Below are 27,965 nucleotides of genomic sequence, written 5' to 3'. Positions count from 1 at the left end.
CGCGGCCGGGTGGGTAGAGCGGGCGGCGGCGGGGCGCGGCGCGGGGCAGCCATGGGCTCCCAGGTGCTGCAGATCCTGCGCCAAGGCGTGTGGGCGGCGCTGAGCGGCGGCTGGTACCAGGACCCGCACCAGGGCGCGGGCGTCAACGCGCTGCACCTCTACCTGTGGCTCTTCCTGCTCGGCTTCCCCTTCACCCTCTACATGGTGAGCGCCGGCTCGGGCCTTCGCCGCTCCGAGCAAGTGCCCGGGTGTCGCCGGCAGCGGGCCTGGGGCCCAGGAGCCCGGGGGGAGTCGCGGCCGCGTCCAGCCCCCTTGGCTGACCTTGTAGCAGCCGCTGCATCCCCGCGGGTCTGCCTGGGGAGCGGGGTGAGGGACTGCCATCCCCTGCCCGCTGCTCTGACGGGGGTTCCCAACACTTCTAGGACCAGGACCCATTTGTAAACATCCGTGGCCAGTCTGGCTCCACTGCCCCTGTCCCCAGTGTGTGGGCTGGGCGAGCATTGGGAGGCCCCAGGCAGCCCCTCGCAGGCTGGAACTCTGCCAGGCTGCAAGGGAAAAGCTGCGGTTTCCCATGTTTTTCTTCTTTAAAGGGGACTCCATTTTTAAAGTTTGTTCACAACCCTTTCATATACTCTTGCGACCCGCTTTGGGGTTGCGACCCCCGGGTTGAGAAACGCTGCTCCAAGCCATGTTGACAGAGAGTTGCGTAGGAGTCTGTTGTGCTTGCCACAGCTTTCGGTCCCTGCCTGATGCGGCCATGGGTTCCTTGGGCTGAGCGGGAAGTGCCTGTCCTGCCCCTTCTCATTGCCCAGAATTGGCTGCTTTTTGAGAATAGAGAGTCTATTTCAGGGGGGTTAGCCTAAGGGCCACTGACCTGCCACTTGGCAGTGTGCCAGCTGTCGTTCTTATGTCCAGATTGTGTTTTAGCAGCAAGAGAAGGGTTTTGGTAACTTGAGACCATTTGGGTGGAGGGACAAGTTCTGGAGAAACGTAACTGGCTACTAAAGGTGTCTTTCACACTTGGCATCTTGCTTGATGTTAGGGCTTTGACAAACTGATTCTTTTCCAATCCAGAAACTTCATTTTTTTAAAAAATTTCCTACACGCATCTTGTCCATTCTGTTTACATGCCTGTGCGTGCACGTGCTTTTCTCCTGTTTTAAAAGATTTCTACATTTCAGTATAATTATCTGCAGGGGGAAGGACTGGTGGGTAGCTTTCCGTTACGCATTATTCACTTCTGTTTTTCAGCATCATGTTCTAACTAATATGTCATCCATGAAATGGAAATTAATTTTTCAGCTCACAAATTTCTCAGCAGTAGTACAATGCAGTCATTCTAGGAATGATGCGATCAGTCTCAGATTGTCATAGTCTAATCTAATTCACAAGCCCACCAGATCCAGATGATTTGACAACTTAAAGCATCAGCTGACTTGTAAAAAATGTATGTGGATTAGTGAGCGAGTCCTCAGGGAATTGCTCTGCAAGCATTTCCAACTGCAGGAGATCCAAAACTCATAGGTCAGGCTGCTGCTTTAATTAATAAGTAAGGTAGTTTGGGAGGAAGAGGGTAGTCTTAATGTAAGTAATTGGAAAATGTTATGAAATGCTTGGGGTTGAGGAAAAATGTAAGAGGTTAAGATCAAAACCTTGCAAGTTTACCATCTCTTCTGCAGTGTAATATACTTTGGAAGTGGTAATAAACTACTAGCAAGGAAACAGGAAGATGATGCCCAATAGCCCCTTTCTTGAGGGGGAGAGTTACAGTACATGCAGTAGATGAGCAGTTGCACCCGGTTTCTAATTAAATGCATATTTATGTAAAGACTGGGGGGGAGGGGGGACTTTCTGGCCAGGGGAAGATTGTGTCAGGGGGCAAGAAGATCGATCATTAGTGTCTCCTGCTGAAGTATAGTTTAATAGCGCATGTGCTGGTCTGCATTTTTTATGGTAATTTTTGTATATCCAGTTAGGATATACAACGTGACACTAAATTATAGTGTCCTGCTGAGAGGACTAACCATAAACTTTGTGATAAGCTGCAAAATACTGTGCATGCAGGAAACAGAATAGATTTCTTTCCATCCTGTACGTGTCTTATTTTCTCTATTTTATTTCCTTATTTACCCAAAGAACCATGTCTGCCTTATTTTCTCTAAGAACTTTTGGACCCAGAGTGTCACTTCTGTCTAATGCTGGGACGGACTAGTAGTGATTTATTTATTAAGAGCCTTTGCATTGGAATAAACTTAAGCATTCTTTTTGTTAGTCTGTTGCTATGCGCTGTGGCATCAAGGGGTGGAGGGGCGGGGGCAGGGGAAACTGGGAGGAGGGAAATCCAGAGGAAAAAAACAAGCTGTTTTTTTGAGGTCATTAGAGAAAAATTCTCTTGCTTCATAGCCTTGGACAAGCTAAAGATGCAACAGCAAGTGCCAGCTTTCCTGAGAATAAGTAGGAAGATTAGTCACAAGTTAAAGCAGATTGAATCATGTTTGGCTGTTGTTCCTCTTTCCACCCTTTGCTGTTTGTGTTGTCTAGACATAAGCCAAACAGGCAGACCCACTATGGTCATCTTATTCCTTAATGTCTCTTTCTCAAACCATTGTTTATTGTTGGCATTCAAGGACCGTGCCATTGCAGGAATTGCACAATTAAGCAACATTTGTTGCTTATCTTTGGAGGAAGCCAGATTACTTTTTTAGAATGTGGTTCGTAATGTGTAGAAGGGGATTGCTAAACTAGCTGCAAACTTATGATTACTGGGATCCAGCTTTCATAATTTAAAAACCCTAAGGGCTCCCAGTACCTGAAGTCTTTGTTTAATTTCTTTAACCACTGAGGCCTTCCACACCATAGAGAATTTTAGGAACAAATTATTACTAGTTTTACTGTATTGGCGTAGCAGTAATTGGGAATTGTTTCCAAAATACCCTACAATAATAAAGTGTTATCCAAAGTGTTGAGGCAGCTTGATCTCTGGGAGTTAAGGATAAGACATTTTAAGAACTTATTTTGTAGTGATTGGCTTGTGTTTTGTTGTTCAAATACACCTCTGGTACCTAAGAACTGTACCCCAAATTCTCTCTGTCACTTCTTCCTATCGGCTTAACATTGGCTGTTAGCAGTTTCTGTTTCTAGACATGCAGAGACTTGGTCACTTCAAATACCTGCAAATGAGGCAGCAAATAGACTTGGATTAGTATTGATTTTGTGGGGTCTTGCATCTTAGATCCTGCATGCCACTTGTCACCTTTTTGGGAGTATTGCTTGAGGCAGTAATACCATACATACACAGGTGTGTGGAGGAGGAGAGCCTGGTTGGCCTCTGCAGCAGTCCTACTCCCCTGTGGGCAGTGAGGTGGGTAGCTGTGTTTAGTTTGAAGTCAGGTAGTGAGTGCATGGTCAGGAGCTTTTCTGACTCCTGAAAGAGAAAAGGTGGGTCCCCTGCACCCAAGTGAAAGTGCAGGAGCCAGAAAACTACTAATGATAGGCTATACATTTGTTAATAATCTGTTTTTTAAATTTTAAAAGAAAATTGCAATTTAAATAATATTTGTGGTTTAGTTTTTACATGTAAAACCCAAACTCAGGCATTGGAAAGCTGTGAAATATCAGATTTAATGTATGGCTGAAATAAGACAAGCCTTCTTAGCATAATCTCCAATTGCATGAAAATATATTATTTCTTCTTTAGGATTCTTTTCAGTCAGGGTGCAGCTGGATGAACAGGGGAGTACAAATTTAATATCGCATGAGCAATCATAAATGTGTAATTTCTGAACTTTCAGACATTTTGCTTGGCAGCTTAATTTAATGCAAAACTTCTAAGCACAGCTATAAATTACATACAGAAGTTGCAACTAATAGCAAGGCCCCATTTGTTAGTTGAGCTATACATCTTCTATGTAACAGTTCTTGCACTGAAAAGAGGGTTTTTGGGGTTTTTTTTTAATAATTTAAAGAAGTCGGGGAAGGGGTGGGGGAAACTAGAATACAAAATGAAATGCAACTTGTCCAGAATCATGCAGTAGGTTATTGGCTGAATGAAGAGTATAGCTTAAAGATTCCTAGCTCCTGAGATGAATGCTATAATATACAGGTTTAATTCAGTAAAAGGAAACTCTAAATTAGTGTAACCCTTCTTCCCTAGATGTGCAACACAAAATGGGGTGAAACAGGATAAGGCATAATTAATGGAAATCTTGCCACTGGCTTTCAATAGTACCAGGATTTGACCCATTATTTTGAAGTGTGGCACATGTTTACAGAATGTATTCATGTCTGTCATGGTTGGTTAGGTTTCATTAATTTACTTCAGTTCAGGTAATGGTGGATTATATACACCAAGGGTGCTCAACCTGTGGGCCAGATCCGGCCCCAGGTCATCTTGTCATAGGGCCTTTGGGCCTCTCACTAAACGCAAGTGGAGGTAGCACATGGAGCCGGGTGGAGGCAATGCATGGGGCTGGGCCCATGCCACTCTTGGCCCACAGAGCCAAAAGGTTGAGCACCACTTAATATACACCAATGGCCATGTGTGGGTCATGTAAATGTAGCTTAATGTAGGATAGTGTTTTCATGGCAAGACTCTTAAAGGGGTACTATTGCATGATCATAATAACCAAGAAACCTAGATGCTGATCAGCCCTCTGTTGAAGCAGCTTCCTTCTGACTTTATCCTCTAAATGACATTTACTGATCATTTAAAGCAGGAATATTGAACTCAGTTGATCCCACAGGCTGGATGCTGGAGCTGGCATGGAACTGGGTTCTGGAGGCTAGATGCTGGAGCCACCACCTGCTCTATCCCATCCTGCCTGGCATGTGGCTGACAGATCTGAAATGAGGGTAAGGGGAGGGAGGGGTCCTGGTATGGTTCCTGAGCCCCATGCATGGTGCTAGTCCAGCATGCCCTGCATGTGGCCTGTGGGTGTCAGACCCAGGGCCAGCACCAAGGGGTCAGATGATGGGGCTTTTCAGGGTAAATCTGTCGTGAAGACTGGATCTTTAGCACACCTGACTTAAAGAATGTTCTTGCTAAAGATATAAACTTCCTGGAAAAACTTCAAATTTTTTTTCTTACTCCCTCCCCTGAAAAATTTTTCCCCCACCCTAAACCTTTATGTCTCTAGTCTTCCCAGATGTTTAGATGCCAGTCAGAAATCTGAGGGTTACTCTGGAGATGGACCCAGGTAGGGTGTTTGTAGCATTGGAGGTACATGTCTGTCAGGCTTTTTGGGAAGAGCTTAAAGTAACAGGTATTTTTGTAGATCAGAATTTAGGGGCAAATGTAGCTTGTGTGCAAGAAGAATTTTGCCATGTTAATCTATCAATCATGGTTTTAATTAATATTAGGTAGTCATTTATACATAATAGTATAATGCATATTTTAAGAGTTGCCTGGTGTAATAGCTACAAGTTATACATGTGATTAGCAGCCTCTGTGCTTTACCAGAAACAAAAATAGAGTGTATTTGTTACTAATAGGTTGTGTTGAAATAGGAGTCTTTATCTTCATCTCATTCCAGTCTGGATCTTTCTTCCTCGCTGAAAATGTTTAGTGTTATTGGGTGCTATAAATGCTTACATTGGTTATTCCTTCATTCAGAAAAGAAAACTAAGTATGTTTCCGTTTGGATCCTGATGCTAAGACTTTTATTCCTTTGACTGATTTTTCTGGGTGTACTTAAGCAGAAATTGGTATAAGTCTTGTGCAGGCACTAGCAATGTTTTTCAAGGGCTTCCAAAACTTTTTTCAGGAAGTCAGAGATACGCTCGATAGAAAGATACTTGGTAAACTATTTACTGTAACTCAGGGGTTCTCAAACTGTGGGTTGTGACCCCCTGGTGGATTGTGAGCAACTTAAAAGGAGGTCGCAAACTTCCCTTCCCTTCCCAGCACTTCCACTTTTGCTGCTGTGCTGTGCTCCACATGGCCACACAGGGGATCCCCCCTGGCTGCTCATTGACCAGCTGTGGGACTTCTCGACCAGCTACTGGAGAACACCAACCAAAAAAGGTTGAAAACCCCTGGCTTTAATCAATAGCATTAATCATGGGGGAATTTCTTACATTTTATAGTATTTTACAGGGTTGCAGTATCACAGTGTGTGAGATCCTGTGCTATAACTAAACAAAAACCCTGACACTCACAAGGTGGCTTACCTTGATAGAAGCCTCATGATGATTATGATAGCAGTAATTTAATTTAGGTTGGTTGTTTTTAAGGAAAAACTAGCCTAACATTTCTAACATTAGACTGAAGACGTGGTGCTGAGAACTCCTGTTTCCCATCCATAAAATGCTAACTTTACGTACAAGTGAAGAGTATAGCTATTTAGAAAAATTTAAAAGATACTAATTTAGTCTTCTGTTTATTCCGCCTTGAATGCTTAGAAAGAAATTATACCACATCTTGCTCCAATTGAAACCTTTTTATTCTTATGGAATCAGTATAATCATTGTATAGTATGTAAATAAGAAAAGCTTGTATCTGTTTACCTGATTAATTATCTGTTGGTATGAAGTTCTGACTACCCTTACTTCACCTGCTTTCACTGGATATGCAAAAGAGCAGTCAGTATGATAGATTATTTGCTAGAGAGTTGGGAGTGCTTAACTATATATTAAATGGGGAGTGTGAAATATTCAAGTTGTACTTTATTTATTCATATACCTCACTTGCCTTTCCCCTTTAAAATTAGCCATTGAAAGTTGGTCTGTATGCTTTGTACAAAAATAGTTTGGTTAAAAGAATTTTTTTCCCTTGATTCCACCTTCCTAACACAGGGTGCATGTCTTAAGGGGAGCATGGGGTATGCAAATAAATACAGTGATATTTTGTAAAAGAATACTGCAGAGACCTCTTCAGATCTGGAGGGACTAGAAGTACTTCTGGGGTTGCGCTTGTCCCAATTGCTGAGTTGGAGGAGGTACTTGAATGCAGGAGTAGAGAGCTTCTTTGTCAAAGTGAGAAGGATTGTAAATGCTTTGAAGGGTAGTTGATATTTTGTAGAACTGAGCTGTGGACAACTGAATGATCTGCAACAGAGACAAATGTAAGTCATTCATCTTGGAGTGTGGGGGTACACCTAGAAAAGAAAATACAAAACCAGAATGGGAGATGATGGGCAGTAGTACCTGATGAAAAGGATCTGTGGTTTCAGATGGATTACAAGCTCAGCATGAGTCAGCAACATGATTCAGCTACACAGCCCTCTCCCCGCACCCCCAGTTGCAATTTTGAACTGCATTAAACAGCACGGTATGCAGAGCAGGGGAGGTGGTAGTACCACTATACTTGGCACTGGGTAGGCCTTAGCTGGAGTGTTTTGGACCATTCTGGGCTCAGCATTTTGGGAAGGATGTAGGGAAACTAGATGCAAAACCAAACAACAAACGTTGCTAGAGTTGGAATGCAATTGGTATGAGAAAGGGTTCAGGGAACTAGATGCATTTCCTTTAGAGAAAAAGATTGGAGTGGGGAGAAACATGATAGCAGTTTTGAAATAGCTGAAAGGCTGCTGTAAAGAAGAGGGGGAACAACTGTTCTCTTGCTTCAGATGACAGGGGACAAAGCAATGGGGTTAAATTCTAGCAAAGCAGATTTAGATTGCATCTCTGAAAACTTCCTGAGCATCAGGACAGTGGGACAATGGAACAGACTACCCAGGAATGTTGTAAAATTTTTTTAGTTGAACATTTTCAGGAACAGGAAGCATTTGTTTCGCATGGTTTAGGAATTAGCACATCCCGTGTTCATACAGCTTATTGGACTAGGAATCACTAGATGACCCTAGAGGTCCATTGAAATTCTGTGATTCTGATTACTTCTTTCTCTCAACCATTTTTTATAGCTGGCCTCAAAAGTGTTGCTTTCAGGACACTAAAAAACTTCTATCTGTGACTCAGTTATGTTCCTCTTGAGTTGGCAACCGTTGATTCTCTGGATCATGGTATACACATAAGAGGTCTAGTCAGGTGCCTGTTGAATCTGCTTGTCAGCTGGTGGACATTGAAAGGCTATTCTATTTAATTGCACACACAATTCTTGGTTTTATAAGTTATTTTGTTCTCTTGTTTAAGCTCTTTTTGTTTTTAAAACTGAAACACACCATACAGAGAGAGGAAGGTATTTCAGGAAAAGAAGCAAAACTAATTCACCTTCTTGAAAGGTATTTTCTTTTAAAATTGTTATGCACAAGTCGAGCAGGAAACTAACTTTGTTATATTCATGGTCTACTTCAGTCTTTTCATGAAAAGGAAAGGAAAACAAGGTATGCAAATTGAGCATCTTGCGTATGGGTACATAATAAACATTAGTGTTGGGACCCAGCTTTTTGGGCTATTTTTTTTTATTTGCCTTTGGCCAGTGGGACCAAGGACATAAAAAGAGTGCACTGGAGAGGACTGTGTTGATAGAAGCTCTATAGGCACACAGGAGAATGCAGTAGAGAGGTAAGGGCCTAAAGTAGGTGGGGAAAAATTCTCTTGTCCTTTAGAAGAATCGCACACTAGGCTGCCCTTATCTTCAACCTAGTATTATCTTGGTTTTTGAGTGCATAACAGTGGATCGTTTGAGTATCTTTGTAGAATACTGTTCGATTCCCTCTCAGGTGGATTGATGTCCTGTTTTAAATTACACATGGTGTAGCTTAGCCCATGAGTACCCATTCCCATTTAACTGCATTGTAGGAGTTGACTTAAAAACTGTATTACTTTTCTTCAAGACAGCTTTAAGAGACTAATCTTTTTTAATGAGTTTGTGAAGGAATGGTAACAAGCAATCTCCCTTCTGAATGCCGTACTACAGACTTTGCTTGTTTTTCTCTCTCTTTGCTAGAGACAACAGGGCAAAACATTGGGCACCCTGCTTGCTTTAAAATAATCAGAAAGTAAATATTTATAGTACATGGCATCTATTCATGGATCCCCTGGATCAGTACAATATTTGTCACATCCTCCCTCCCCCACCCCCTTCCCATCCACACGTCATGAGTTAGTAAGGAGTACTTTTAAACTACATTTTGAAGTGAGGACTACCATTTGTTGTTTGCTGTATGTGTAGCAGTTTCTTTTAAAGGAAGGTGAGGTAAAATGTGTCATACAGTTGATATTATCCAGCACGTCTCTGAAAGTTTTCTAGTTTATAACCTTCAGTCCTGCTCTTTCATTCAGTGTTTAAAGATAGACTGGGTATATATGTACAGTTTCTATTGGGACAATCGCCATTCTGCTGGTAGAAACTGAAAGTGCACAGATATTCAGGTTTTTTCTCCTGGTGCAAATATGGCCACTCCAGGTGAGAGAGAACCACCTGGAGTGGCCATATTTAACAACCAGGGTTAAATTGCTCCTTCTGGGAGACTGAAAGTCTCTACACTTTCCCCTAGTTTACGTTCTCCTGGGAACCAAGAGGAATGGAGCCAGGGGAAAGGCTCTCTACCTTCCTGAGACTGGGTTGTGCTCACCTTGAGAAGATGTGGAAGCCAGCTTCACCACCTCTTGCCTGTCCTGTAAACTGGGGGGTGAGAGAAGCAGCAGCCATTGCTCCTTGCCTCTTCACCAAACTGGACAGTTCCTAGTTGTGGGAAGTCAGGGAGCTTTGCTGGCTCCTGTTGTGATGATGAGAATTCCTTGACTTTGTCATTATGTACTTACCAAAAACATAGGTTTTGAAATGTATAACATGTAAAATGAGATGAGAATTTTTTAATCATCCTGCTAATAAGAAGTTATGACTAAAGGATAAAACAGAGGTGGTTGCAGTCTGAAAAGACTAAAAGGTTAGTACAGGTATGGCAATGGTGTGATGTGCTAGATCAGCCCCACACCACTCATCTGGTCCTTTGGATTGGATAAGTTTAACACCTTTGGTTTAGTGTTGTAGAGCTTGCCCACAGCAACTATGATGTAAATGGTGCAGAGGCACCTTGTACAGAGAGAAAAGCTGGACTTGTGCATTTCATGCTGCTTTAGGGGTGGGGATGTTTTGGTTTTTACCTGCTATATAGCTTGGTTAGTAACTGAGGCCTTCTTCAGGCTGAAAGATTCTGTTGACTTGGGTAATAATGAAAGGGGCCAAGAGTGAAGATAAGCAGTCGGGAAGAGGACAGATTTGCCAGTCAGTCTCTAAATTGTTTGATTATCAGAGATTAACGGTTTGGGTAAATGGAGCTGGTTAAAGATTTAGTACTTTTGCTCCTCTATTGAAGTGTCAGAGTTTAAAACAGAAATTCCTGAGGTCTTTTAGCAAACTCTGAAGTTCTGATACTTTTTGGTACTTCCAAGGTTAAATCAAGCTAATAAATTTCTGAGTTATTTTCCTCATATTAAAAAGGATGGAGTGTGAGCTCACTTAAACAATCCTTTGCAGGTCACCTTTGTTGTGTTGCTACTTTTGTATCAAATTGTAGCCTGCAATCTTCTAGATTAGCTCTGGGTGAGGCTCAGGTGTCTAGGTCATATGACATCAACCAGTGAATCTTTTTGCATGGGCAAGAAAAACATGTTTGGTTTGGGTGATTATTATGTGGGAGTAGCTCTTAAGATGACAAATCAAGTCTAAGACCATCTAGATCAGTAGTTTTTGACCTTTTTAGACTTGAGGGCACTCAGTTTTCACTCTCTGTTGACTACCGAAAAATTAATGGAACAGTTTTTCTGTTGCAAAGAGCTCAGGGAGACCGCAACTGTGAATTAATATTTGAAGTCTCTGGGTTTATCTTGTGAAGCATGTTTGCAAACCTACTCAGTGCCAGTGTTTTATGGCATACTGCAATACTTTTGAAAGTATATCTCAAGATACCCCAGGGTGCCATGGCACCCTGGCTGAGAATCACTGATCTAAAGTTAAAAAAAAACCAACAAAAAAACCCTAAAACAAACTCATTGTGGCACCTTGCTTCTTAGTCTTCAAGTCATTTTATTTAGTGCTCCATGTCTACTGTTGGTATGCTTGGTCCTTCTTTTTGGTGTTTTTGATTACAGCTGGGTAGAAGGGCCGAGTGTGGTATGGAAATGGTATGCTTCCAAAGATCCAACTCTACTACCTTTATATGTGCATGATGCTTACCATGTAGCAAATGTAGAAGAGTTATTTGGGCTTCTTAATGTAGTTCTTTGTGTCAGCACAGTGTGCTGCTCTGTATGCTGTATTTTCTAGCATGGTCCAGTTATGCCTTCTTTGTTTTCCCTTGCCTTAGAACTGTATTAGGTTTGACACAACTAACTGGAACAAGGCAGGGGGCGGTGGCACCTTTATAGATTAACTCAGTCAGAGAGGCATGATCTTCCTTAAGCTATAGTCTACTCTGTCAGATACATTTGATGAAGTAGACTGTACCCTGCAGAAGCTTATGCCTCTCAGAATGAGTTGGCCTATAAGCTATAAGGTGCCACCCTGCTTTTTCTTTTTGCCTAACATGGCTTCTCGCTCCCCCTCCCCCTTGGAACGAGTCATACATGTTGCTATTTTACATAAATTTTCTTATGTTTGTTTTGGGAAATTGTCTGTTTTTTCAATACACAACAAAAGCTGCTAATTCTAATCAATTGTATATGTGCTTGGAAGTATTAGTTTCTAAAAGCTTGTCTTCCTGCTTCATTTTCTTTTTCTTTTTTTCTTTTGAAAGGCCTTTCCTTCTTCCATGGTGATAGTTGCAGTCTATTGTCCAGTGATAGCAGCTCTCTTCATTGTTCTGAAGATGGTGAACTACCGATTGCATAGAGCGCTGGATGAGGGGGAGATTGTGGAGAGGAATGCCAATGAACGTATGGACAAAGGAGCAAAGTCAGGACAAGGCAGTGCATCTACCAGGAGAAAGGATAGCAATGGGCCCAGGTAAGAGAGTTTCAGTTACTTATGTGATCAGTTTTTCAGTGATACTTGGACTGGGGCTCCCAAATCATATAGATGGCTCTTCACAAAGTTGCTGAAATTATCAAAGCTTTTCCTTTTTTTAACCTGGATGCATTGGGTATGTTTTTCTTGGAAATATTGAATGAATAAACACATGCATCATTTGATTGTACAAACATTAGCGAGCGTACTGCAACTTGTTCCTTTGGAACTGTTCACCTCAGGATGTTTGATGTTATAGCTCTCTGGTTAACAGTGGCTCATGTTGCTTCTCCTTCTATCAGCACTGACTGTTACAACTTTGCCTATAAAGACCCCTCATTCTGTCTTGCATTTTTGGAATTTGCCAAAGGCAAATCTTATTGAGCGAATTGGAGGGGAGGGGAATCAAATGCATAAATATGGAATGGGAGATGGTTGCCTAGGCAGTAGCATTGCTGAGAAGCATCTGGGGGTTTTGGTAGATCACAGACGGAACATGACTCAGCAACATGATGCTGTTTTTATATATATAATTCTGAGCTGTATTAACAGGAGTGTAATATGTAAAATATGGGAGTTGGTTTCTTTGGCACTGGTTAGATCTCAGCTGGAGTGTTAAGTATAGTTCTGGGCTTTTCATTCTAAGAAGGATGCAGCTAAATTGAAGAGGGTCCAGAGGCAAGTGACAAAGATGAAAGGGTTAAAGTGCAAGCTGTGTGTCAAAAGAGAACTAGTTATGTTCAGCTTTGGGAAAAGAAGATTAAAGGTTGGGGCGGGGGTCAGAATATGACAGCAGTTTTCAAATACGTGAAAGGCTGCTATGTAGAAGAGTGAGAATAAGTGTTTTTGCTTGCCTTGAGGGCAGGACATAAACAGATATGTTTAAATTACAGAAAAACAGATTTTGATTAAGTCTAAGGGGGGTGGGAAATTTCTTGACTGTCAGAATAGTAGGGCAGTGGAGCAACTGGTTATGGAAATTGCTGGTTTTCATTGGTGGTTCTCAAGGAGCTGGATGAGCTGTTGTTTGGGATGGCTTAAAGACAGCATATCCTTTGTGCAGGGTGATAAATTAGATGACCCTTGAGAGGTCCCATTCAGTCCTGTGATTCTATGAAAAGTACGTGCTTTATGGTCGGTCTTGCAGAGTTTTGGGAAATGAAGGGTCTGTTGGTACTGAAACAGAACCTTATGACCTGATGCTTAAAGTTTGCCTTCTGTGGCGAACTGGACTACTTTGATTATCCAGTATACCTGGAATAGCCTAATTGGGCCCCAAACCCACAAAGATGGTCCATAGGGAAGAGCATATCAGGAATGGTAATCCTAAAGTCAGAGACCATGCAGAAGAAAAGGTTTTTCTTTTTCTTAGGTCTAGATGTTATTGATAGCCTATTTGTATCACCATTGCCTGGACAAAACCATCAGAGGAAAAAGGCAAATATTTGAGTGTTTGTCAAGGCCAACACAGCAAAAGACTATGTAAGTGTTATGAGCTTCATTGAAATCTCCTTCATCTCCACCACACAGTTAATTTTTTTCAGACCCCCAAAGACAAATAACATTTGAATCCTCTTGTTTTTAAAGGAACATCTTTATTTTATTTTGACTGGAGGGCCACTTAAGGAGTTTTGGTGAGTTCTTGAGAGCTGGAAGGAGGTGGGGGAGATGCTGACCTGGCTTAGGCCCCCTGTCAGCTGTTTACACCTCCTGGTGAGGGGGGTGGTGGCTAGGAAGATGCCAGTTTATCCTATTTGGCCCCAGGCCTGTCCACCCTGCACCCACCACTAGGGGCACTGAATGGAGTTGGGTGAGCAGGGTCTCCATGGAGACCAGCCCAGGACCCCAGTGGCAAGGTGCACTCGGCTGGCCAGATGGGATGGGGCCACGGGAAGGCAGGGAACAGTGTCTGGGAGCAGGATGGGTGGCTGGGATCACAGGGCAGTGACAGCACAGAGCCAGGTCCCAGGGCAGAGCCATGATCCACTCCCTGTTCATCTCTGTGATGGATGCCAGTTTCCTGTCCTGTGATTCCATTGCCCAATGCAGGGACATGCAGAGAGCAGATCATGGCTGTGCTCTGGGACTGGGCCCCACGTTGTCACTGCTTTGCGATCCCAGGAGGGCTGGGCCAGTCTGTCTGGCAGCAGTGGGGCATGCACCTGCTCCTGACTAGCAGCAGCAGGGGCTGCTGGGAAACTAAGTCTGACTCCTGCATTGCTGCTGCCTGGCCCTGGAGACGACTCCCAGTGTGCCCCAGAGCTGTATGTGGGGATAAGGTGGGTTGTGCCAGGTGGCATCTCCATCCCCAGGCCTGGTGGGACCAGCCACACATGCCACTGCCTGGGCTGCCTCCTGTGCCTGTGCTAGGCAGGGCCAAGAGACCTGCCACAGGCCAGATTAAATCATTTGGTGGGTCATATTTTGCCCACTCTGGTGTAGTGAGGCTAGCAAAATATGTATGTGAAACCTAGAAATAGACAATTTTAATGAATTCTAGAGAATCCTATGGATTCTTTTGTGTGGTAGTTGTGCATGACTTGAGTGTCATCTTTGTTTATATCTAGAAATATATATATATTTTGGTGGGGGGGTATGCTTGAAGGGGGAGTGGAATTAAAAAATGGATGCTAGAAGCATATGACTAAGTAAGTTGAAGTGGTTAAGAATTGCTACTGCAAGCCTCTCTAGCTGCACTTCTTTAAGAGCAATGAATACACTGTGTGTGTTGGGGGAACTCTTTCTGGTGGTGGTTCAAGATCAGAATAAACAGTGCCTTATTGCAGTGATTCTCAACTGTGGTGACTTAGCTGGTTCCTTGACAGCCTTCGAAGGTGCTAGGGAGTGAGGAGATGAGGGGAGTAAGTGCATGCTCTTCCCTACTAGCTGTTCCTCTTCCTCCTACACATTGCAAAACATACTCTTCCCTGCTGGCTGCTTCTCCTTCCTTGCCCCTCTTCAAGCAAGTAATCGCTGTCATAAATGAATCCACTTTTGAAGTGGGGTGCCTCTTGTTTCACAAAAGTTACAGAAGGGTGCTTCTAACTTATAAAACCAGAGGACTACTGCCCTGTTGAAACCTATGTCTTTCATTAGTTTGGTCAGTACACTCTGTTGGCCAGGACTAAGAGAAAGCTGGCTGTTCCTTAGTTCTCCCCCAAAAAACCCAATATATCCTTATTGATTGTGTAATTCGAACCTGTTGATCCATTCTTAAGTGTTGGGTTTTTTAAACAACACAAGCTTTTGTGAGGAGAAGCTTACTTCATCACTTACTGTTCACAGCTTTTCATATATATATATATATATATATATATATATGTAAAAAAAATCTACTTTCGTTAGTTGAGTGCAAATCTACCTTGCCTTCTATTTGACTTCAGACTAACAAGGCTAAACATGACAGTTTCGTAGTGGTGGGCATCACATCTCCCTGTTACAAGAGAACTGCACTCCATTGTGCTTGTGCAGGGGTTGGCAACATTTCTGGCCGGAGTGCCAAAAACAACTCAACCTTTGCCCACGCCTTGATTTGGCAGCCAGAAGTGGGGGAGTCATGAGGGGCCAGATCCGTATTGCTGGCAGTGAGTGTATACACACTGCCAAGTGGACAGCAGAGAAAGGGCTGCAGTTGTGCTGCCCTGGCCCCTTCCTTGCCATGTGCTGGGGCGTGCGTGCACCTGCTGCTGCCATGGAGCCAGTGTCAGGGTACCAGAGTTTGATGCAGCAGGCTGGCTGTGGCAGGCAGTCAGGAAGCTGCAAACAGTTGCACAGGGCTCCATAGTTCCGGCATCAGCTCCGTGGTGGTGGTGGCTGTGCGTGCACCTCCAGGTGTACAGCTAGGAAGGGGCTTGGGGCAACACAACCCTAGCCTCTCCCCCACTGCCCATCCAGAAGCACATGTGCAGCCACAGAACTGCTGCCAGGGCTGCAGAGCCTGGCACAGCTGTTTGCAGCCTCCTGGCTGCCTACCACAGCTGGCCCAGGCTATGGGCAGCTGCAGCAGGCGGCAGGCCAGTTGCTTTTACAGCCTCTCGGCCACTTGCTGCCAGCAGCCCAGGTTCCATGGCTGGTGTCAGCTGCTTGGAGCTTGGACCAGCTGTGGCGTGCTGAGGGAAATGGTCACGTGTACTGGGAGTTGCCAATCCCTGTGCTAGTTAGTGCCTTAGATGTCATTAACTCAAACAGGTTTGTCTGTCACTTTTACCATGAGTGACTTCCATGTGTGGGCTCATCTGTTGTCTTGCCATTGACATGATGGTTTTTAACCATTTGGAAGACATGGGCCACATTGGCAATTGCTACGGATAGCCACCCTATGAAAAAAATAGACTCTACTGTTGTGGATTGATTACCTCTGCTTCCAAATCTGTCCAACATGGGTGGCCCTACTAGCAGCTTAAGCTCTTCCCAGCATAGTTTTTCAGGTTACTGAAGGACGCAGGCCTGTCCATCAAAAAGGTCAGTAACAAGTGAAAAGAAACCTCTAGGCTAGGGTTCATAGTCGTGACACAGTCTATCTACAAAGCCTTTCTTTCAAACCTGGGAGGAGGGTGTTGTCCCTCGAGATCAAATATGTGACCTTAGTTAAGATTTACAAGGGGGAAGAGGCATGCGTTGTAACTATTAAATAAAATACTGGCTTGGACACTCCTTGGCTTCTGTGCTTTTACTCATGTTACGTGCAAGCTCCTAGAGTCCCAGGACAGCTTTAGAGCATGATTGGGGAATGGTGGACATGATTTTTGTTGTGTGACAGATCAACGAGAGCAATCATGATAAGCATTGTAGTCTCCATGTTTTTCATTGACATCAAGAAAATTCGGGGTACAACAGTCAGTCCAGCTCTTTAGAGCCTGCTGGGAAGCCTTGGGTCTCCTGAGAAGCTCTTTGTGTTCCTGTATCAGATAAGTGCCAATCCTTATTCTGCCATGTGTTCCTTCAAGCTGCCCAAACCTTTTTCTGTCTTCGTTAGAGTGAAACCAGATCCAATTTTGTTTACTCTGTTTATGCAGCATTTTTGGAGGAAGCACTTGCAATATTCTTCACTTCGGGAACACCATACAATCATGTAAAATTGCAAACAACTTTGACATTTGCCCCTCAGCTACTTTGCAGTTGCTTTGTGGTTTACTCTTTGTGGGTGATGGCATCAGTGGCTCAGTCCAAATAAAACTTGCAAGTGTTGTTTTGCTGTTTGTACAGGGTTGGGTGCAAATACCTCTAGAACTTGCAGTTAATTTATGGTTATGTAGTGACTGCCACTGGATAGAGTTGCAGTCTGTCTGTACTATATGCCTATGGAAAGTGATATCCTGTAACTGAGCTTTTATGCCTGGGCAGTATGCTAACAGATTGATTTAGTGTTGATGAGGGAGTTGTTATATCCTGAAAACAAATGCAGTTTTTGGCAAACTGATTAGGTAGGTCTGGACTCAGCTATGAAAGAAGGCCTCCGTGAAGGCTAAGGTTTATTATTCTGTGGCTCTTGTTCATTTGCTTTATGGGTGTGGAACCTGGACACCACTGACATTTCTGACTGCTGGAGAGAGACCACCAACACTTCCTCCATACCTGCTTGTGGGTCACAGGATTTCATCAGCCAATTTAGAAGTGCTGCAATGAGCTGGTTATTGCAGCATTGATAATGAAGGGCAGTACTGTTGTGCATGACCTGGCTAGCCAAATACTAAGGGGCGTGTGCTTAGGAAGCTACTATATGGAGAACTGGAATGAAGTCAGTGGAAGTGTGGCCAGCCAAAAAGCATATTGTGGACCTTTTGATGTTCCATCTAGTTCAGAACAGGATACTAACAGACATCTGGAAATGTCTGGCTGCAGATAGACAGCAGTGGTATACAAGGATGAGAGAAGGGTTTCACCTCTTGGAGCACCATTTGCAGTGCTGAGCTGCAAGAAAAAAAAGTAGACTTAAGCAATAACAGAGCAGAAGTAACAGAATAGGCATAAGATTACAGGTGGTACTGCAGAGAATGTGGTCAAAGCTTGTTATTGCAAATTGACCTACCTGTGTTATGCACATTGGTTGCATTTTTAGAATCGGAATCCTCACTCTCCTTATTAAAAATTAGACATGTACCTCTGGGAAAACTGCCCTATACCCCTCTTTGAAAACCATGGTCTTAAGCTAAAATGGTTAGGCTTGCCTTGGGTGCCTTGACTGTAACATCCTCAAGCCTAGAGGCTGATGCAGTGACATGAAATTGCAGTGCAGATTGGTGCGAAGCATTTCTTTTGATGTTTCAGAAAGTTCAAAATAAGCAACCTGTATATATTCCATTACACAGTCTGTACTTGGAGTTGCAATGTAATTACAATTCTTTTTAAAACCTAGTATGGCCTTCAAACTGGGAAACAATTTATAGGCATTTATGACTTTTTCCCTTACCTACTAGTATATACCCATACCATCCTTCCTTGCCTTCTTTACTAGTTGAGAGGGCTGTCTCTAAGTTGAAGGCACCTTGCCTGTTCTGTGGCTTAATCCTGCCAAGTAAAGCCCAGAACAAAAGGTCCCTTATATAGCGGTGCTCAACCTTTTTGCCCTGCAGGCCCGAGTAGGAATGATTGGTTCATCTGTAGGCCAGATCCAGCTAGTGTTCATGATCCAGTGCCTAGGCAGGCACCATTTAGCCACTTGGAGTGGAGGGCCAGTTGGCCCCAACACAGCCTTGCAGGTGAAAGGAGCTTGACCTATGTAGAAGGAATGGGACATGGCCCAAACCTATAAGGGGTGAGGGGGGGAGGGGGAGAAAGGAGTGTGGCTGGGCTGCAACCCAGGCCCCATGTGGGGAAGGTGTGGCTGAGCCCCAACAGGGAGAAGGGGGGGATATGGCCCAACCCCCATCCAGAAACCTAGTCTCCTGTACACTTAGAAAATGTGTGGGTAACACCAAACTGGATGGTGCAGCAGATTCTTTAGAGCAGAGGTTCTCAACTGACAGTCCGCGCGTGGCCCCCTGAGGGGCCACAAGCAGGTTTCAGGGGTTCTGTGGGGCTGCAGATCTGGCAGAATCATGATTTCTGAGGTCAGCTGGGGCATCCCATACCCATTGCTGTGAGATGCACAGAATTTCATGAATTCATGAATTCTTCTTTAAAGGAGAAAAACATAGGAAATGGTGAGTTTCCCCTTGCAGGCTGGCAGCACTCCAGAGCGTCTCTAATTAATGTGCCACTATGTCACCTGTATCAGTGTCCCAGTGTTTAGAAATGGCGATGGAGGTGCTTGAACTAAAGCTCATGTTTGACAATCTTTATTACTAAATATCACTTACCAGATCTGTATCAACCGATATGGCTGGTTAATAACTGGCTACTGGTATTGGCTAAGAAGATCTTTATCAGTGCACCCCTAGTTATAATTCATGTTCTGTATAGCTTTATTTTCATAAGATTTCAATTTAGAGCTTAATAAAGTGCGTGTAGTTGGTATTACTTACAATTCATAGTGTGCATAGCTTTATTTTAATAAGATATTTCAGTTTAGAGTTTAATTGTTTAGATGGCTTAATAACCTGTCAACTAATGGCTTCCATGGGCTTAATCCCCTGATTAAATGGGCAGAAGCCTTTAAGGAAAACGTTAACCAATTTTAAGTGGTGTTTTGGGGCCACCTGACAATCTGTGGGGAGGGGTGGGACTGCCAGGGTCCCTTAGCCAATCAGAGTGGGGTGTGTGTGTGTATTTGGGGGGGTATCACGTTCAACCTGTGAAAATGGTGGCTGGACCTGGGATCTGCCGATCAAATCGGCCAGCTGCCGTCTCATTTGATAGACCTCTAGTTATAGTGGAGTGTTAGCTGAATACTCAGCTAATGTAATTCTAATATTATAAAAGCGTAAGTCTGTCTGTCTCTGTCTGTCTGTCATGCTTTATTCGCACTTTGATTGGCTGACTGAAACAGCCAATCAGAGTGCTCCAAGCGGGGGGGAGCACCACCGTGATTCTGAAGCTGTGCCGAGGACCGGACCGGGGGAGGGGGAGCCGAGGCCTTGGCTCCCCCACCCTGCTCCCTGCAAGAGGCAGAACAGCAGCAGCAGGGGCTGTTAGGTGGCAGCATTCCATCCCAGTCCCCCCTCCCCCGTCATTCTTGATGGGCAATTGGCTAGTAATGTAATAATTATGTTACATAGTAATGTAATAATAATGTAATATTGTAAAGAAGCTGATACCATAATAGAGTGTAATAAGAGAAGTGTTATTTGCCAGTCAAAGGAAATGATTCTTCCGTTCTTTCCAGCACTGGTGAGACCTTGCCTAGAGCGCTGTGTCCAGTTTTGGGTACTACATTTTAAGAGAAATGTGTGCGAATTGGAAGAGTCCCGAGGGGGAGAGGAAATGACATGGGGGTGGGGGGCATGTTTGTTCACTATAATGAACAAACATGCTTTCTGTCTTTGCCGGTATAACATTTATAGCATTGTTTCTTATGAGAAAAGTAATTCCGAGTTACAACGTTTCAACTTAAGACGTGGTTTTCAGGAACCAATTGTGCTGTAAATCTGAGGACTGCCTATATTTGAGTTAGTTCTAATATCCAAGTCTCAAAGCCCCACAAGTTTGGTCATTGAATAGAGAATATTTCTAGAATATTGAAGCAATCAATTGGGAATACCTGCCCTAAGAAATCTTCAACGCTGTTCACTGGAGCTCAGGTTGCTCCATGATCTGTGGAGTAACAGTTAGAGATCTCGCTACTAAAAGAGTTTACATGTTGCTTTCCAGCTGTCTGCCTTGTGGCTATGTTACAATAGCAGTATACTAAAGTCTTTCAGTGGCCTCAAAAGCCTTTTATTCAGGCAATGCAGTATGCCATTATAAGAAGAAATTAGCTTACATAGCAGTGTTTGTCTTCCACTCTCCACTTTTTAGAGACTAGAACATATTTCTAGTTGGCTTAGCTTCAGGTTCTGATGAGCCAGATCTTATTTCTAGGACACAAGCCACCAAAGCATTTAGGCTCTCCCTTGACACATACAGTTATGTCAGAAATGCCAAAAATTAACTGCTAAAATCCCCATCTTTAATGATGGATTTCACATTCAGAAAAAGTTACTGAAAACTGCAAACCCAGATTAGAACCTATTAAAATGTTTTCTAAATAAGTAGTTTATTATATAACATGTATAATGCAAGGGTTGCCTACTAAGCTTTCATGTTTGTTTGGACTGCAGTAGTCATGCAGTTAGTCTTACCTCGATCCTAGGTAAGCTTTTTGAGAGAATTATTCTGGCATATGTCCATGAGGGGCCAGCGGGGGAGTTAATACTTAGGGACAACCAACACGGGTTCATTAGAGGCAGGTCCTGTCAGACCAACCTGGTGGTCTTCTACGACCAGGTCACCAAATCCTTAGATGCAGGGGTAGCAGTGGATATAGTTTTTCTGGACTTTCAGAAGGCCTTTGACACTGTCTCTCACCCCGTTCTCATTAAGAAACTGGGGGACTGTGGTGTCAACACCTACACAGTCAAATGGGTCGCCAACTGGCTGGAGGGCCACACCAAGAGAGTGGTGATGGACAGGTCATTTTTGACCTGGAGGGATGTGGGCAGTGGGGTCCCCCAGGGCTCAGTCCTCGGGCCCGCACTGTTCAACATCTTCATCAGTGACTTGGATGAGGGGGTAAAAAGCACCCTGTTCAAATTTGCTGATGACACTAAGATGTGGGGGGACGTGGGCATGTTAGAAGGAAGGAATAGGCTGAAATCGGACCTAAACAGGTTACAAGGGTGGGCAGACGAGAATAGGATGGGATTCAACTCTGACAAGTGCAAAGTGATGCACCTGGGGAGGAAGAACCAGCACCATACCTACAGGCTGGGGAACTCCCTTCTTGTCAGTGCAGAGGTAGAAAAGGATCTTGGAGTCATCATTGATGCCAAGATGAATATGGGCCGACAGCGTGGGGTCGTAGTCAGGAAGGCCAACCGCAGCTTGTCATGCATCCACAGATGCATCTCAAGCAGGTCCAGGGAGGCGATACTCCCCCTCTGTGCGACACTGGTCAGGCCGCAGCTGGAGTACTGCATCCAGTTCTGGGCACCGCACTTCAAGAGGGATGTGGATGACATGGAGGGTCCAGAGGAGGGCCACTCGCATGATCAGGGGGCAGCAGGGCAGGCCCTATGAGGAGAGGCTACGGGACCTGAACCTGTTCAGCCTCCACAGGAAAAGGCCGAGGGGCGGGGATCTAGTGGCCTGTTACAAACTAGTCAGAGGGGACCAGCAGGCATTGGGGAAGTCCCTGTTCCCCCGAGCGCTACCAGGAGTGATTAAAAATAACGGTCACAAGCTGGCAGAGAGTAAATTCAGATTGGACATCAGGAGGTGCTACTTCACTGTTGGGGCAGCTAGGATCTGGAACCAACTTCCAAGCGAAGTGGTGCTGGCTCCTACCCTGGGGTTCTTTAAGGCGAGGCTTGACAATCACCTTGCTGGGGTCGTTTGACCCCAGTACTCTTTCCTGCCATGGCAGGGGGTTGGACTTGATGATCTGCTTAGGTCCCTTCTGACCCTACTAACTATGAAACTATGCCCTACTATACTATCCCTGCTTGAACTCAGTATTTGTCATGAATTAAGAGTGGCAAATGTCAGCAAAATATTTAAAATGCTAAATTCTGTTTAATTTATGAAAAGTATAATGGGCTCATTTTTTAATCCTGAAATTCTAGTATGCTAGATATGCATGTACTGATGGTACCATTTTCAGTTTTCCTGGCACAGAGACCAAACAGAGTCAGAGAAGGAGGGAATTTATTAATCTCACATACTTGTAACTCCGCAAATAAAGTGGAAAGAACTGATTGCTGCACTATTTAAAATTACACCACAAATGTAAAAATATAATTGGCTGTAAAATTGAAGGTCTTAGTTTTGAGGACTTTTGAAATCCGTTATGAGACAGCAGTTAAGTTTAGAAGTCCATTTTTGTCTGCTCGTTTCAATCTGATATTTTTTCCTAGCCTCAGTTAATCTTTTAGCTCAAGCAATTCTTTAACAGGTTTTTCTACAGTCTGTACAGTAGCTCTTGAACAACTCTTATGGGGGGATCTAGTAGAGTAAACTTTCTCATGCAACTATTTTTAATTCACTTTTTAAAAGCTGTGCTAAATTCAGTCAACCTAATATCTGAAAAGTCACACTTTGAGATGTCTTGTGAACTAATGAAGACTGCTTAATTGCATGTTGCATTTGTAAGTAACCTCTTTGATGGGAGCAAAGGGAGTTGTGTAGTCATCAGGGTCATTTTTTAACATCAATAAAACTGCAACTGTAACACAGACAAAATCAGTTAACTAGAAAATGCTTAAACTCTTCAGTTGTTCTGTACATAAATTTCCAAAAACATTTATATGAGGAATATTTGCCATTTGGCTAAAGCTGGTGAAGTTAATGAGCTAGAATTCAATGTTTTACTTTTTAATTTTCCTGGCACTGTCCCAGCATTGCTATTAACAGGAGTATAGCAGCTTGGGAAATGTTAACTGCTGCTATATGGAGCAATAAGAGCTTGTACATTTCTCACTGCTGAGTCGTAACAAAATGGTCACTATGTTCAATTCTTATTCAAATCCTTGGAGACGGAACATAATTATCTCACCAGCTCATATTTTTAGGAGACTAGTGTATTCTGCCTTAAATGTTTTTGCCCTCATTCCTATCCTGCCAAGCTTTTCTCTCTCTTACAGTTACAAGAGGGTTAGCTCTTGATGTGCCTGGGGACCATTCTAGTCTCAAGGGTAAATTGAAATGCCTCCATGGACTGCATTCCATAGTCTCAGTGAGCCATTGCAGCAGTGTAATGTAGCCAGAATACATTGTGTTTGCACCTTCCTAGTATGTGACTGTCTACAGGGCAAGTCTCACTTCGGCCTATTTAGTCCTCTCCATTGCTTCCTCATGGGTTTCTTCCAGCTCAAACTGGAAGGAACGACATAGTCCTGTTTTCCTAGATTAGATCTCTGGACTACGCCCTTCTCCGTGTTGCTGTTGAGTTAATGATACCTATCCTGTTTAGTTTGGTATGTGTAATAGGTGCCCTTCAGGACCCTGTGATTATACAGGCAAAGACAGAAAGCGTGTTTGTTTACTATTCAAAGAATATAGAGCAAAAAAGGCCTTGCATCTTAAACTTCTTTTTTGCCAGTTGTGTAAGTTCTTCTGAGCCCAGCTAACATTCTTTGGCAAAGAAAACATCTCATTCTGGACCAAGCATGTTGAACCTATCTCAGTTTTCACTGCTACTTTGGGTAGTGTTCAGCCACTCGTTCAACCTCATTCTCAGCTAGATGGGGTATATTTCTCAATTTAGGCTCTTCTGGTGTTTCTTCAAGGAGCCTTATGTCTACCATTGTTGCATTTCCTGTGGATTTTCTTCTTTGATTTAATTCCTGGAATCAGGCAAAGTAGTATTAATTGGATAACCTGAAGGACAGATAAAGTGTGCATGAGGTAGTAAAAATAAAACTATCTCTTAATCTACTGATTCTCCACAGTGGCCTTAGAAATTCCCTAGTGACTGGGAAATTGCTTCATGGCTGCTTGTGTCAGCTTACAGGGGCCAAGCATTCCAAAACAGCATTTTGTGTTAATTTCTTCAGCATCAACCTGATGTGTGCAATTTAGATGAAGTTTTCATATCTAAAAAGAAAGTAGAAACCCTATAAAATGAATGTTTCTTGTATGCCTTCCAGTCACGTGTGAGAACTGATTCAAGTGCATTGAATTAAGGTTTGAAATTGTTGTCTCTGAATTATTGGCAGTAATGAGAATAATGGTTTTAAAAATATGTTGTTTTCAACTTTTTTTTTTAAGTGACCCTGGTGGAGGGATTGAAATGTCAGAGTTCATCCGAGAAGCCACCCCCCCTGTTGGTTGCAGTTCTCGTAATTCTTATGCTGGAGTAGATCCAAACAACCAGGTAGGTATTAGAGCTCTTCCAGCTGTTGTTACTGCATCACCACTATAATGTAACTAGGTGGGGGTAGGGGTGATGACTGGGGCACTAACCCCAAGTCCTGCCCTTGGGGGAGGTGAGGGAGGGCAAAAATAGTTGCTGCTGCAGCTGGTGATGGGCTGTGCCAGCAGCAAGGTGACAGCAAGTGCTGTCCTTATGTGAGGTTTCAGGGCATGGAGCTACCCTGTTTGAGCTCTGGTCACTACCTCTGTGTTTCCTGTGAGCCATTAAAATAAAAGCCTCAGCACACTCTGGCCTTGTTCTTTTTGGGTTTTCTCTTTACTTTGTCATTTTAAATTATTTCTTCAGTGCATTATGGCTTATGATCTAATGTGTTTCTTTCCTTACTACTTCATTAGCTTTTACCATTTCTCACTATGGGGCTTTTGGTTGACTTGACAGTTTGGTTTTTGTTTGTTTGCTTGCTTCCTTTTTTGTTTTTAGTTTGTTTGCTTTGTCTTATTTTGTTTTGATACTTCCTGCCTAATGTTTGGATGTTCAATTTAACCCTCTTAGTCATTTACATAGTGTTGTTATGGAGAAGCTGCTGTTTAATCTTAGTGAATGCCTGCATTGCTGCCTTTGTGTGGCTGTTTCTTGCCATGCTGACTGGATTTTTAATAGACATTTACTCTTGATGATAGTACTGTGTTGCACTTTAGTCAAGAGTGCTAAGAAAATTTGGTGCACCTGGAAAGATGCTAAATTTATTTGCTTCTAGAAGGCCTGTTCTAGAGCCCCAGTTATGGGTTGTAGCTTGTTTGGAAGGGGTGAAATAAAAATAATTCCATGGTTTTTAATGTAGCTGCATTACACACTTATGGTATTCCCTGGTAGCTGGAAGTGTGCTTCTTTGTTTTAAACCCTCTCCTCCAGTAAATGTCTATGCTTGCAGGTTTTCTATATAAGATTGTTTGTATGTTCCTTGTATAACAGAACTTATAAGATCTCTTGTTAGTTGTTACTGAGCATAGGGTCATGCTCACTTTGTGCCTCGGGCCATATCTGCACAGGGTCACGCTCACCTTGTGCCTCGGGCCATATCTGCTGCAGCAATGATTTCCCTTCAGGTCTGAATCTGACCTGAGGTGCAAGGTAAGTTTGACACACCTATGCTAAAGTAAATGGGAGGAGGAAGGGGATTAAGGGCTCCCCTTGCTGGCATAATTGGAGTTGATATTTCTCAGTGATGGAAGCTGTAGTATTAAGAAGACAAAGATATAGTAAACACCTGACAGGCAGAAGGTAGGGCTGGTTGGCACCTTTAGAGACTAGCTGGGTCAGAGAGGCATGAGCATTTATCCATCTATGATGAAATAAGTAGGCATCTGAAGAAGTGAGTCTTTTGCCTACCAATACTCATACCTCTCTGAATTAGTTAGTCTCTAAGGTGTCATCCTGCCCTGCCTGATTTCAAACTAACCTCTGCTGACCTATCTGCTCAGTAAACACCTGAGTCCTGTTTAAACGATGGCCTAAATGTGGAAGGAGGAAGTACTTCTTTCAGTTGCCAGTGCACCAATTCTGCAGGTTCAGCCAAAGTACCTTAAGGCTTTACAGAAGAAAACAGCTGACAGCCATGTGACTTAGCTTAAGACTTTTTAGTACGATAAAGTAAAAAAAAATGGTGCTTTGGACCATTCTTCTTGTCTTCAGCTGCGAATGTTCCTGCATTGTAATGATAATGGATCTGGTTTTCTGCTACAATGCAATTCTGTGCTGTATAGAGTAAGAAGGTATTTTTAGTAGAGAGAATGAAGTATTAGTACTTTTTGTATGAGCCATTGCTGAGACCTCCTTTAGAACATGTTGTAGAGTTTAGGTCATCTGGTTTAAAATGAGGAATTCAGACTAAAACAGGTGCAGAGAAGAGGGAATGAAGAATTTGAGAGGAGATTGTTTCACTTGTTTAGTTGAGCAAAACATGTTGAAAAGGGATATGATTATGCTTGAAATACATGGGAATGCAAGCACAAAAGAGGGAAAAGAACTATTTAAGTTAAGGAATAAAATGTACAGGATAAAGTGGGCATACATTTGGTTTTGAATACTCATGCCATGCACACTGTAAATTAAAGAAGCTTTCCATACACTAGTGGGGTGAAGTTGGAGAGTAGAATTCCAAATAGTAGGGCGGGGAAAGAAATCCTGTTCAAAGATGGAAAAGTTCATGGAAATGATAAAATGACTGGATGGGGTGATCCTGGACTTGGAAAATAAAGATTGAGGTTTTAATATGAGGCTTCAGGTGTTCAGTTTGTAAGTATATTTTGAGAAGTTTACAAAAGACTTGATTGCTATGCCTGGAATGGGACTTCTTGACCTTGCTGGTAGTGGTGTATGGGATTCAGTGAGCAAATTTGGACATAGAGACAAAATGAGACAGATTTCTAGCAGCAGGGTACAACCATGCTCCTAGCAGTACAGGTTTTCCTCGCTTTATGTTGTATATGCATTCCTGGAAAATGGCGTATAACTTGAATTTGCATAAAGGGAACCCACTTTACAATGTAACAAATAGGGATTGGTTCCAAGACCTTAACTGTGCTGACACCCAGACCCATTTCTACTGCTCAGCCGCCTCCCTCCCCTCCCCCCCCTCCCCAAAACGTGGGGCCATGGGCTCTGGGCAGCTGCAGGAAGGATGGAGAGGGGTGCAGACACGGCCAAGATTGCAGCTTGGCATTGGTGGCTGCTGTTAAACTTTGCGCCCAGCCGCAGGTGTCCCAGGAGCAGCACCACTGGGCTACTCTGTACCTCCTGCCCACCCAGCAGCAGGACACACGTGGCGTCGCACCGCTTCCAGGGCAACTGCAGCTCCAGAAGCATGGGCACCAGCTGCCTTGAGTGGCGGGTGCCGTTGCAGGGTAGCTTCATGGCTCACAGCTCCCAGGGCACTGTACTGATGGGGCTGGAATGGGCCAGGCTGCAAGGGCCAGCCCTGGGCCAGGGGCTTCACAGTGGTGCTGCTCTTATGCCACCCCTCACGTGTGGAGCTGGTGTGGGGAGCCCCCCTGCACCCCTGGATGAGCCATTGGACTTTGCTGTTCCCCCCAGGGGCTACAGCCCCCCAACAGGGGGCCAAATGGCCCCTGCAGGGCCCACATGCCCCACCCCTGCTTACTCCCCCAGCCC

At 43.7% G+C, this 27,965-nt stretch overlaps 1 protein-coding gene across 6 annotated transcripts in view; it reads left to right on the top strand.

Moving 5' to 3' along the window:
• Positions 1-7: 7 nt before the first annotated feature.
• Positions 8-27,965, top strand: part of PCNX1 (pecanex homolog 1 (Drosophila)) — a 159,472-nt gene continuing 131,514 nt past the window's right edge. For all 6 annotated transcript variants that reach the window (XM_019519142.1, XM_019519141.1, XM_019519138.1 and 3 more), the window contains exons 1-3: positions 8-204; positions 11,637-11,845; positions 24,689-24,794. In XM_019519142.1, coding sequence (XP_019374687.1) covers positions 52-204; positions 11,637-11,845; positions 24,689-24,794 — 468 coding nt within the window. In that variant the 5' untranslated portion in view covers positions 8-51. The remainder of the gene's footprint in view (positions 205-11,636; positions 11,846-24,688; positions 24,795-27,965) is intronic.

Source organism: Gavialis gangeticus, unplaced genomic scaffold (assembly GCF_001723915.1).
Source record: "Gavialis gangeticus isolate Ggan-Ray unplaced genomic scaffold, GavGan_comp1, whole genome shotgun sequence".
Taxonomy (NCBI): domain Eukaryota; kingdom Metazoa; phylum Chordata; order Crocodylia; family Gavialidae; genus Gavialis; species Gavialis gangeticus.
The sequence above is the reverse complement of the archived record's forward strand: the minus strand, read 5'-3'. Positions and strand labels throughout refer to the sequence as shown.